Here is a 12,634-nt window from a genome sequence, read left to right as displayed (position 1 = left end):
GCCGGCACAAGCCACAAAGTCTAAAATGATCTCTGAGCAGGCTTTTGCCTCATTCTGTTATCAATTATACTTGGCTGCAATGGAGATTGCCTTGACCTGTGCCCATGGGAGAGAGAGGAGCATCAGGCCTCTCTTCTTGAATAAATAACAGATCTGACTCATGACTGCATTGCTCCTGTTTTACATTAGGATAGTGTCACTGATTTCATTAGGGTTGCACTAGTTTAAAAAAGAGCTGGCTGACTCACTGATTAATCATACCTGAGGCCTTCCAAATAGTTATATAAAAAGGGTAATCTATTATTTAGCAATACATGCCCCTAAGAACCCTCCCAAACACTTTGTCCAAGAAAGGCCTTTTCTCAAGGCAGGGATACACTCAGTTCTCCACTGCATTAACCTATGCACCTCCTCCTTCATTCATTTATTAGAGGCAGAAATTCCACTACATGGCAATACTAAAGGTCAAACCTGTTCCCAATAAACCAAAGGCAAAACTCTCAGGAGCTGGCCCTAATAATTTATCATCAGAACTCTGGAAAACAACAACTTCATCAGTTAAAATGTCTACAGCTCATTTGACCCCATAGGCGACCAGAACACTTTACAGACACTGGTGTAAGCAGTGATAATCAGAGAGTGGCACTTGCTTACCCACGGACTAACTTTGGCCAGAACATACAAGTACCATGAACACAATCAACCCTAAGCCTATGCAAGTAGGGCAGTCCCCAGTGACACCCCCTTAAATAGTCACAGTAGAAAGGCCGGAAGCAATTGCAGGAAAGCAATAGTTTGATTTTCAGAGCTGCTGAATGCAAGTGACTTCCACTGGTTTTCAGTGACTCACTGATTTCATTGACCTCAAGTGCTCAGGACCAAAGATGGAAAGCATGGTAACAGCACAAGCCAAAAAACAGGGCTTCCAAATTGCAAGTAATTTTGGTTTCTTTCAAAATTTGATTTTGGCTTAAGTCGGACTGAATTCACTCCAAAGCTACCATGCTCCGAATCCCAGCTCCACGGCAGGTAGCATAGAAGTTCAAGACTGTGGAGCTGTGCAACAATTAGAGCTGGGGCTCCTAGGGCTTTTGGCATACCAGCTCAAAAGTATATGGCTTGGAAAATCCACCCTGGCTGGCTGTCTCCCAACAGGGGACTCTGGAGTCCTGGGTCCTTGGCCCAGGGGAAGTCTGCCTAGAGCCAAGCAGCTGCTGGGACCCAGCAACCAACTCTGCTTATCTCCACAGCAGCATGGGGAGATCACCCCTGGCCGAAACTCCCCACCTCCAAATGTAGCTGAACCTCCTCATGCATACGCTGGATCCAATGGTTTCACAAGCTGGATCCAGCCTACAATCTGTAGGTTGCCAACCAACCCCTGCTTTAAAGGGTGCAACAGACCCAACAGCAAGCATTTTGCAGGATTTGCCACTCTCCTCGTCCAATTAAATTCCTCCAACTCCAACAGGCTGCTTGAGGGACATGCCTCCTGCAGAACCAGCACCGTAACACTGACTTTCAGCCAGAACCAGGTGGAGAGAGAAGGAACAGGATGTGGAGAAGCCTGTGGTAGCCTGTTCACATTAGTCTGACCTCTTTGTGGTTCCATGTTTTGCCATCTAGCAAGGCAGTCCTCAGCTGCCTCCAGAAGATGTGCTTGCTGACCTCTTTGTCCTTCCACTCCAGGTAGGTGTTCCTCCGCAGGTACCGGGACAGCCCCAGCAGACGCCGCTGCATTGCCTTATCCACTTCCTCCAGGACAATCAGGATGATTCCAGCTTTCCCCTCCACGAACTGCCAGGACTGGGCAATCTCAAACTCAAACCTACACCAGTGGCTCTCTAGGAAGTGGCTGGAGATGACAGCAATGACCTTCCTGCTGCTCAGGAATCCTTCCTGGACAATGTTGGAGACGATGGGCACCCCGGGCTCAAAGTCTCTGTAGTGGAGGCAGAGGCGGAAGGGGGGAACTCCCTCCTCTAAGGTCTTCACCAGCTCCTCTTTAACCCAGTCAACATCTTTGCTGGAGTGGATGACGAAAGCATCGTAGGTGTCTCCCCTCTCAGAGGAATGCTTACACCCACTGAGCAGCACTACCGCATAGTACAGGTGGAAATAGTACTTGTAAATCAGGAACATGATCAGGACGGCAACAAGGGCCATGCTCACTGAAACAACCACCAAGATTATGCTGAGCTGACAGTAGGACAGATCAAAGTTCAGCACGGTCACATTCTTCATGTTAACTGGGCTACTGCAGACCATCATCTCAGTGTTTTGAAGCAACGGCTTCTGTTTCTGGACCCACTCAAAGAAGCTCAAATGGGTGCAGGAACAATCAAACATGTTGTGAGAGATGTCCAGGTGGATCAGCCTGTCTGCCAGGTTCTTCAGAGCTGCATGCATCAGGAATGTTAGCTGGTTGTTACTGAAATCCAAGACAGTGAGGGCCTGCAGAGGCAGATAGGTCGTGGTGTCAAGAGTCTTCAACCTGTTGTTGCTGATGTTGAGGTCTTGCAGGTTCTGGAGGTCTGCAAATGTGCTTGAAGACACCTGCAACAATTTGCAACTGGAAACATCCAGGGTGCGCAGCTGGGTTAGATTCCTGAAGTTGCTGGCCAGGCTGTTGTCCTTAAAGGAGTTGCCAGCCATCTTAAGCACCTGCAGGGATTCCAGGCCCCAAAAGACACATTCGCACAAGATCTGAACACCAGTGTAGGAAATGTCAAGGTAGGTGAGATTTGCGAGGGAGCGGAAGAGAGGCATGACCCCAAAGTCTTTTAGTATCGAGTGCTGAAAATCCAGGGATAACAGTCCATTCAGGCAAAAAGGTTCCTTCAAGCCAATGAGAACATTGAAACTTAGGTTCAAGTGCTTCAAATTTGGGGTCCCAGCCAAATGAGAGGAGCAGCACCTGGTGAGACTGAGCTCATTCTCACTCAGATCCAGCACTTCTAGGCTAGGCAGATCCTTAAAGCCATTCAGGAAGTTAGTGAGGTACTTGCTCTTGGTAATCCGGAGCACTCTTAGCTTCCTGAAGAGGGACAGCTTCACTGCGGGAACCTCCTTAAACTTGCAGAGTTTGCATTCCAGGCTTTGTACTTTGGAGAACTCAGGAACCGTTGACACTTGGCTGAGGTAGAGGTCCACGAATCGGATGGTGGAGACATTGAGAAGGCACTCGAAGACCGTGTCTGTGTGATTTTGGAACCTTTTGAAGCTGATGAAGACAAACTCCTGCATCTGTACTTGACACAGTCCATCCAGGAGCCCATTTTGAAAGTTCTCCACTCTCCAAATATTCCGGAACTCCCCCAGGATGAGTCTATTGACCTGCAAACCAGCAAGACCCTGGAGGCAATCCTTCATAACTGTGAAATTGTTAAAACAGGCTCTCAAGGACAGCTCCTGGAGCTGAATGCCTTCAAAGGCACCTGGCTGAATGTATTTTATATCATTCAAAGAGAGCACTAATGTGAGATAGGGTCCCTTTCCTTCCTGCAGGACGTCCAGCTGTCCTTTGGAGATGTACGAGATCCTATTTGATTGAAGGCTCAGGAATCTGAGGGAGGTCAGGTCGGTGAAATATTTTGGTAGCGTCAAAGACTCTATGTGGTTGTTGCCCACATTCAACTCCTCCAGGGTATGTAAGTGTCTGATGGGGAGGTCAGCCAGACAGAATATGTTGGTTTCTACAGCTATCAGTCTTTGCAGGGATGTCAAACCAAAAAAGGCTGATGGACCAAGGTTCTGGAGGGGATTTCCAGTCAGAATCAAGGTGGACAGGTTACAAAGATCCTCAAAGGCATAATTTTCAATTGTCTGGAGGCAGCACCTGTTATACAAGAAATAAGAATAACATACATGAAATGTTGTCACTTCCAATATGCATGTACACAGGTGCCAGGGAATTGCAGTGGGCACAGATGCAGGATTATCATGGCAGGTGAAGTTTCCCATATGCAGCATTACCAAACAAGGAAACCTTATTGGCACAACAGTATTGAGTCAGGGCAGTATTATCACCTAGCCCTATGTGAGAACACAACATTATCACCTACAGATGCGGCACTGTCCAATCAGGAAAAAGGAAATCAGCTTAGGGAAAGGACATGAGCATTGATACATAGTAAGCATCGCTCACATCTCACCTCTCCTGCCTAAATCTGGAATTAAATATAGAAGGGTGGGATTTACTACTCTGGTTAGAGTCAGACATAGTGCAGGCTTCATTAAACATCTCCCAGTCCTCATCAGCAGCATGCAAGGATGTTCCAAGGTTTCTGCACAATCAGACATGCTTGAAGAACAGACTGGGATTTCAGAAGGCACCTAGGAGATTTGAATACCCAGCTATTCATTTTCATTGGAATGGGGTGCTCAGTTTGGCACTCAGCTTACATTATTTCTAAGGACCCACAGGAATACAGAGGAGTTACAAACAAACCAAAGACCTTACATCTGGATTCCCGCATGGAAATTATGTGGTGCATATGTAAAGGAATCTGACTGCACTGCACAGCATGATTTGAACCCAAATTCTTCAGTCATTTGATCTAACAGACCAAACCCATTAGCTGAAAACAGTAGCAGACTCAGAAATCCTTTGTGCAAACTCCCCATACTCCCTTAGCATGAGGTTGTATATTTGATCTGAGCACTAAGGGTGCCTATGCACGTGCTCTGATGTGTTCTAATTAGATTAGATTAATTGAATCTGCTGCAGCGTTCTAACTGGAACACTCCAGCATGCTGCAGTGTCACGTGTATTCAGCGTTCCTTGTTTCAAAATGGTGGTGGGGGCACTTTAATTAAAACTCGTTGAATGAGCTTTAGACAAAAGCACCCCTGTGGCCATTTTGAAACACGGGATGCTGCATACACATGACACTGCAACATTTTAATTAGAGAGGCTGTCCAGGAGCTGCTCTAATTAAAACATTCAGCTCCCACCCCCACTTTGGAGCACATCTATAGACACCAGATTCATGTTTGGCACTAATACAACCAACCAACTTAGGTACACAGTAAAGTTTAAGCCCAGGAACTTGGTTTCTATAACCATAAACTTCTAAAGCTTGGTCTAAAACAGGGATGACCAACCTGTAGCATATGTACAACAAGTGGTATGAGAGCAGCCTCTGTGTATGGAAGGAAAGGAAGGAAACAGGGAACACAGTGGCAGTTAGGGTGGGGAAGAAAAAGCAGAACTGCAGATCAAGCAGGGAACAGAAAGGCAGGGAGCAGAAAGCAGACAAGCAGATCTCATAGACAAGACAGGGCAGGGAGCACAGATGCAGAGTGGCAGATTGGTGGTTGGCCATGGGAAGGGAATCAGTGTGGCACTCAGGGAGGGCATGGGGCTTTATAGCAGGCCTGCCAAAAATATTGGCCCTCACTGGACTAAAAAATTTTGGCCTAATTTGAGCTATCCATCTGAAAAACTTCAGCCTACACTTAGGTCTGTATTTAAGCACCTAACTGAATATGGGGTATGCCTAAACATGTTCAAAGATTTTGTGGAACTATAGCCTGTTTTTTCAATTCAAGCAACAGGGGTATATGTGAAGTCAGACACATGTATTTAATGAGATATGAAAGTTGAGGTCCTAGCAATCTAAAGAAAACTACCCATCGAATAGGACAGAACATGACCTACAATTCCTAATATCCTAATAGAGTGGAGGAAGGGGGCAACCTTTTTTTTGGCAGCCATGCCACAAGGTAAGACCTGTCCCCTCCCTCAGTGCCACTCCAGTCCCTTTCCCCTCCCTAATCCATTGCTCTGCACTCTTCTCCTTGCTCTGTGTGCTGCCGTTCTCCCTGCGGGATGTTCTATATGCCACATAAAGCTGCTGCATGTGCCACTTGTGGCACGTGTGCTGCTAATTGGCAACCACTCTCCCAATGGAAAACCAAGGTCAAGCACTCACTCAAGCAATGAGAGTTCGCAAGTAATTAGATTACAGATATGCAAACAACCACTTGTAAACCTGAGCACTGTAATAACATATGGGGCAGACACCTGAATTCAGAAGGGAATAAAATATAGAGACTAGGGCACACCCTGGGTAAATGCCTTTAAATTACGCCTTCAGCCACCCTTTGCCTCTGCTGTGCTGTCAAACACTAGGAAGTCATTGACTGGGGCTCAGTAAATAATTCTGTTGATGTGCAAGAAAGAAAATCCCATTCACTCCTCCTGAGTTGTCTTTGCAGGGCCAATAGAAGCAAAAAATAAAAAATAAAGAAGTGGGATGCTCCCATCAAGCAGATTTACTTAGTAAGAAAGAAAACATTAATCTAATTTGCCTAGTCCACTTTTCAAAACAGAACCAGTTTTTGTGGTGACCATAATTTAACTTCTCAGCCAAAAGAGAGCATCTAAAAGAATATAGGAGGCCCACCATATCACCCAGCACTATTTCACCTATGCCAGCCAAAGCTGAAAAACCTGTATTGGTTAAACAGTTTATTCATTAAAAAAGGCAGTTGGGTGGGGGACAACTGAAATGATTTGCATATTCAAATGTTGTAAATAGTGTTTGGCCAAAAATAAAAAAAGAATGAAGTTGGAAAAGATGAAGCACTGCAATCTGACATTTGCAAAATGTAATATGTTTACTACATCTTCCTGAATAGTAATATGAAAGGATCATTACCGAGCAAGATCCAGAAACTTCAATGCAGGGACTGCTGCGAAGTTATTTGAGCCCAGCGATCCCAGTGGATTGAAACTCAGATCTAGGTTCTGGGTGGAAGGTGGGATTTCAGCAGGAACCCTGGAGAGGTTCAAATCCATGCATTTGTAAGTCAGGCCAGGAACCACCTGCAACATTCACAAACCCAATTCACAAATTAACACGCTTTTCCTCAAAGTGTAAGACAATGATACCATCAGAAAATAACAAGGTAGCCTACCTAACTGCATGCCAAACACATTCTCCAGCTTCACTATATGAGCTGCATTGTGCCTCGTGGCTTCCAACATCTGCTTCTGCTCTTATAGTAATATTCCTATCTCCTAAGCTAATGGCTTAATTCTCTGTAGGCTCTGAAGGCAGAGATTTCATTATCTCTTATTTACATTAAACAAAGTTTGGTGATACTTGTTGGGGAAAAAAAGAGCAGGCTACAGAAGCACTAGCATGCTAGAGTCACAGGTCCCACAGGCAAAAGAAAGGTCCCCCAGAAAAAAATAAGTTGTCACGCTTATGCAGCGATCACGTACCTCCAAGCAGGGATTGAACTTGCCAGCTGCGCACTGTGACAGGAAAGGCATGGCCAAAGAGAGCATGAAGAGTGTTGATGGGGAGCAAACCCCTCTCCTGAGCATCTTCCAGATGTGAAAGTCCAGTAGAAATAACCATGACTGAAAATCAAAAAATCTGGCTAAGAAAAACTCCTAAAATGCTGCATCTCATTCTCCCCTTCCTAATGTGTTCCCAAATGCAACTGGAGGCAGCAGGGGAAGTGAAACTGAAAATTAATCAGCTCCAAGACGTGCTCACTGTACAGTAATATTTTCAGTGATTTGTTAACGAGAAAAAATATATAAATCATGGGAAAGCGTGAAGCCAAGAGGAACCAAAATATCTTCAGAGGAAGTCATTTGACTCATACCTCAGCCTTGCTTGGAGTAAACTGAATGAAAACAGAAGATCTCATGGAAACCAGCCATTGCATCAACGCCCAGCCTTTATGAGGAAGACAGGTCAGAAGTTCCAGTACGGTAACACGGCTATGGTTCAATGAATTAGACGCACCACGTTTGCACAGCAGTTACCATCAAGTGCTTTGTTTTCCCACACAGACTAGAGAAATACCGTGGTGTTATCTGGTCCCTGTGCCCTGTTTCCAGCTCTAGCAGACCAGGGATGAGCATGGCACTAAGTAAGTGCTGGAGTTTTAAAAATGACAATGGGCTGGGAAGTGACATAGTGGCATAATGAACACAGAAGAGCTGTGGCTGCTACAGTGCACAGAATGAAAAGCTACCTTTGCAAGCCATCCCTGCTGCTTTTTCATGTCCAGTGGGACAAAGCCTTTATCCTCCTGCTGCATGTCCCCAAGATCTTTCATCTCCCCTCCCTCCTGAAATCCTGCACAACACTACAGAAACATTTTGCCCCTAGATACAGTGGCTCTGGCCATGCCAGTAAGGAGGCAATGTAGTTCATTCAGGGGTTGAAAGTTCATCGATGCTTGGAAAGTTCTGGGTTTGACGTTTCCTTCCTATCCTGATACAATAAATGCTGTCAAGGTACTTTCCACCAACAGATCTCAAAGCAAGTTGCAGATATGAAGCAGCCCTCATAAGTCCTCTATGACACAGGTAAGTGTTATCCCCACTTCTCCTGAGGCACCCAGAAGTTATGAGAGTGATGGCATATGCATGCTGCTTCTGTGCCATTCAATCCTGCATGCATCAACTCTGGGATGCCTTTAGTCCAGTGGTTCCCAACCTTTTTCAGACTGCGGATTGGCAAACATATTTAAATTTAATTTGTTTATTTAAAGTTGCATATTTATGTTAACATTTTTGTATTTAAATTTAATTGGGGGAGGGTTGCAAAGATTGGATCGGGTTGGGGAGCTGCAGCCATGGGCACCAAGGGGCCCTACAGGGGAGGGGGCTGCACAGGTGGTGGCACGGGAAAACCCAGCTAGGGATGCCCAGGAAAAAGGGTCTCCACTGCCTTCCCTAAAAGCAAGCAGCTGAGCTGCCACCCTACCATTCACCCCTGGCATTTCCCCGCCTGCATCCCCTCACTCCCAGCTGCAGATGGGGCTGGGGGATCCTGTCTGGCCCGGCATGGGCCCTGGTACCTGCTGTGCAGGCAGCACTTTGTCAGGCATGGCCACGGTAGCTGGCATGGGATGGGGAGCAGTGGAGCCGGCTGCCTCCCTCCCAGGGATGCCCCGCTGCCCAGCTTTCTTAACCCCACACATGACTGCCGGCAGCCCGGCAGCCAACACTTCATGGCCTGGTACCGAGCCGCAGCCCGGTGGTTGGGAACCTCTGATTTAGGCCATAAGCAAGCACACCTAGAGGTGCTCTTAGGCACGCTGTCTCAGGTGTGCTTACTGGAGTGCACTCAGGATGCACATTGTGCTACGTTGCTTCATTTCCAGGTGTGCTACGTTGCTTCATTTCCAGGCGTAAGTGAGTGGGACATTGCTTAACAGCAATGCTACAGGGTGCAGTGCAAACAACCCCTTCCTCACGATAATACAGTAAGTCAGTGGCAGAGCTGGAAAGAGAGCCCAGGAGTCCAGCCTGAGATGGGTGTGCTCTTCACACGTGCTCTTCCATATCCTATATCATGCAGTTATAAAATACATCCCTTGCTGAGAACCTGCCACTCCTGTGCTTTGGATGAGAGAAGACAGACAGGGAATAGTTCTTCTACCTTGAGCAATGACCGTCAAACATTTTCTGGGCTTTTCCCTTCACCGTGACAGCAAGACCTTCCAAGCCATTGCGTTGCAATCTGAATGAAATGCAGATGAAATTTCAGAAGGAGTAAATGTCCTCAGTTTATAAAGCATTTGCATGGTTTACTGGGCCACAGTTTTGCAATATTCCAGGTAGAAGCAAGGGGCTGCAAATTACAGAGCAGCAGCCTGTGAACAAAACCACTGCAGACATCTTGCTTAATTGGACAACAGAAAAGCATAAATAAGAAACACAGTGGAAGACCTGTTGCATATTGAAGAGGACATAATCAACCCTCAGCCCAAATAAAGATGGGAAGAACTGTCTGAACCAGAGCCATCAGATTTGGGCAAACAGTGGAGCTGTAGCAAGGCCAAAGAAGCAGGGAGTTAGAGCAGAGCAGGAGACGCATAGTAATAGTTGTGTGCTCACTCTCAGTGTTGCATGAAATCTAAACAGGGGCAATGTAACTCTCACTGTAACGGGGCCTTGGTTTAGCTTCTCTGAGCTGAGTCCTCACCCCCACTTTTAGCTCATTGTCATTAATTATCTGTTCATACCTACTGTTTCTGGGTGACCCTTTGTAGTCTATAGGAATTGAAATCCTTTCACGAAAGTAGAACTCTAGTGATCCTCCTTTTTTCTATGCAGTAGCCACCCCTGCTAGAGCATCAGTATCCACATCTTGCTAGGCCTGTGCATTTTCACATAGTAAGCACCATTATTTTGGAACCCACCTATGCCTGTGTGGTTTCTACGTATAATTAATGTTGGTAACAAGGATGGGATCCTAATTCAGGAGTATGATGGAACATGGCATAACTATAGAGGCCTAAAAGTGAAACTATCAAAATGCAGATTGCAACACTGGGGCAATGAGTCACCTGCTATTGTAGAAGGAAAGGGGTTTAAAAGGTCTGGGTCTTTGGGGAAATTAAACTTCTTCCATAGTTCAGCAGAGGACTACTGAGGGCCTGGAACAGTCCATAATCGCTTGCGATAGCAGTGCTGAAAGAGGTGGTAGTGTTAGCGAGCTAAAATCTATAACCTGCTCCACAGCCTAGCAGCTTCTGTCCTATTCAACTAGGCAAGATTGTGTAAGCTCCACAGAATCCCATCCCCAAAGTCGATAGGGATCACTGAGCATTTCATCTTTTACAGATGGAATCCAAGGGATAATGAAACAGTGGCTGAATATGTGACTGGATTAAGACATTAACAGAACATTGATGGTTTAGAGAGTTTAACTGGGTCCAGGAGTGTAAAGGGTCCAGTTAGGTATTAAGTCTGTAAACAGAAGCAACCTAAAAATGGCTATTGACTGAAGCTAATTTGACACTTAAACATGCCCTAGAGATCACTGTTTCAATAGAAACTACTACTAAAGAGGCCAGGGAGTTGTAAAGGCATCATGAAATCCATGCAAAATATAAACTGGGAGTCCAAGAGAAAGCACAGCATGCAGCACACTGAAAGACTGTGGTCTCTTTGCAGGAAATTGTCTTAGCATGCAAAAGATTGCTGAGCAAACTAGAAACTGGACATATACCAGAAACATGCAGGTGAGCACAAATGCACCACCATCATCTCACAAGGACAATACCAAATAATTTTAAGTCATCTGGTCATTGTGGAGTCCAGCAAGAAATCTGTAATATCTCTTCCACTCTTTAATATAGAAGAGTGCTTCTTAACCTTTCTTGTACCAGGACCCATTTGTAAACTTTGACAGCCAGTCCTGACCCAGTACCCCTTACTCCCAACCCACTGCCCCCCGCCCCCAGGTCCCAGCCCCGCAGTGTGATTATTCTTGGATTATCCTCTAATGATTATTATTTGAATTGAAAGAGTACTCAGAATAAAGCTTGATTTTGGACCTGTTGGTTCTGTAAATTTCCGGGCAGGATTATATGAGACCACTGTAAAGAATCAAGTTGCAAAAAAACCCTCAGAGTTTCTAAAAACTTACAAAGAGGAAATCCAGAGGGGAATATACAATTATAAACATGGTAAACCTGTATGTTGTAAAGCCAGGAAGTCATGCATTACCTAGTAAAGAATGGCTAAGAGAGATTTAGTTAGACTAAAGAAGTGTGAAGTCTCTTCAAGCCTTCAAAAATACTATAACCTCTAGTCCAAAATAAAATTCAGTTGAACTTTTGGACAAGAGAGCTAATGTTTTCTGGAACCATGACACATACAGAAGCAAAAGCTTGTGCTCAAAGGGGGAGCAAGTCCTAAACTTTGGACATGTTGCAAAAGGTTTTGGACGAGCTTTGCAAAGACAGAGACAGAACAGCAAAGCAGGTCTTACAAAATGTTGGAATTATATTTAGGAATAACTGTAGTGAATGAAACACCCACATACTGGCAGTGATAAAAACAAATGTGGGTGTCCACATCCATGATGATTCCAAGGTCACAATTCACCCAGTACTTCATGGAGATCAATATCCTTTGCCAAGAATGGAGGATATATTTGCTTCATTAGTGGGTGCTAAGCATTTCTCTAAGTCTGGTTGCAAATGGAGATTGAAGATTGTGACAAGACACAGCTTGTGATTTACACAGAAAAGATCTTATTTCAATATAACAGATTAGTGTTTGGAATAACATCTGTTCCCACCATTTGGCAATGGTCCACGGACCAGATACTACAGGGCATTCCTGGAACTCAGTGTTACTTGAGCGATATACTGTGGTGGGAGCTAGCAATGAAGAACACCTTGAGAACCTGCAAAAAGTACTTGTGAAAGTCTCTGAGTACAGTTTGAGTGCAAATAAGGGCAAATGTAAATTTTTCAAAGAAGCAGTTGCATATGGAGGCTGTCATATCGACAAAGGATGTGTATGAACCACAAGAAAAAAAGCAGAAGATATCCTTAAGGAAACTAAACTCAAAATGTGTCACAATGACTGTCCTACTTGCAGACATTCAATTAGAAATGGATGGCAATAACTAACATAGCCTCTATGCAATATCACTTGAATGAACAGCTACAATGGACAGAAATAGTGTTAACCCACACAGAGCACCCAGGCTTGTGATGCAGCCAAAAATCTAATATTATCTGAAAGGGCCCTGACACACTACAGTGCACCTGTGCCTATAAAGTTAGCTTATGACACTTCCCCATATGGAATAGGTGCAGTAATTTCATACTTGATGGAAGATCATAGCAAAGGGCCTAT

The 12,634-nt window shown here is 45.0% G+C and overlaps 1 protein-coding gene across 3 annotated transcripts in view; it reads right to left on the bottom strand.

The window, feature by feature from the left end:
• Window positions 1–1,062: 1,062 nt before the first annotated feature.
• Window positions 1,063–12,634, bottom strand: part of TLR4 (toll like receptor 4) — a 39,889-nt gene continuing 28,317 nt past the window's right edge. For 2 of the 3 annotated variants that reach the window (XM_019510517.1, XM_019510516.1), the window contains 3 exons: window positions 7,235–7,375; window positions 6,666–6,832; window positions 1,063–3,838 (listed from right to left, as the gene is read on the bottom strand). In XM_019510517.1, coding sequence (XP_019366062.1) covers window positions 1,582–3,838; window positions 6,666–6,832; window positions 7,235–7,339 — 2,529 coding nt within the window. In that variant the 5' untranslated portion in view covers window positions 7,340–7,375 and the 3' untranslated portion in view covers window positions 1,063–1,581. Of the gene's footprint in view, window positions 3,839–6,665; window positions 6,833–7,234; window positions 8,482–12,634 lie in introns of those variants that run through there. The other variant, XM_019510518.1, reaches the window with a different exon arrangement.

Source organism: Gavialis gangeticus, unplaced genomic scaffold (assembly GCF_001723915.1).
Source record: "Gavialis gangeticus isolate Ggan-Ray unplaced genomic scaffold, GavGan_comp1, whole genome shotgun sequence".
Lineage (NCBI taxonomy): Eukaryota > Metazoa > Chordata > Crocodylia > Gavialidae > Gavialis > Gavialis gangeticus.
The sequence above is the reverse complement of the archived record's forward strand: the minus strand, read 5'-3'. Positions and strand labels throughout refer to the sequence as shown.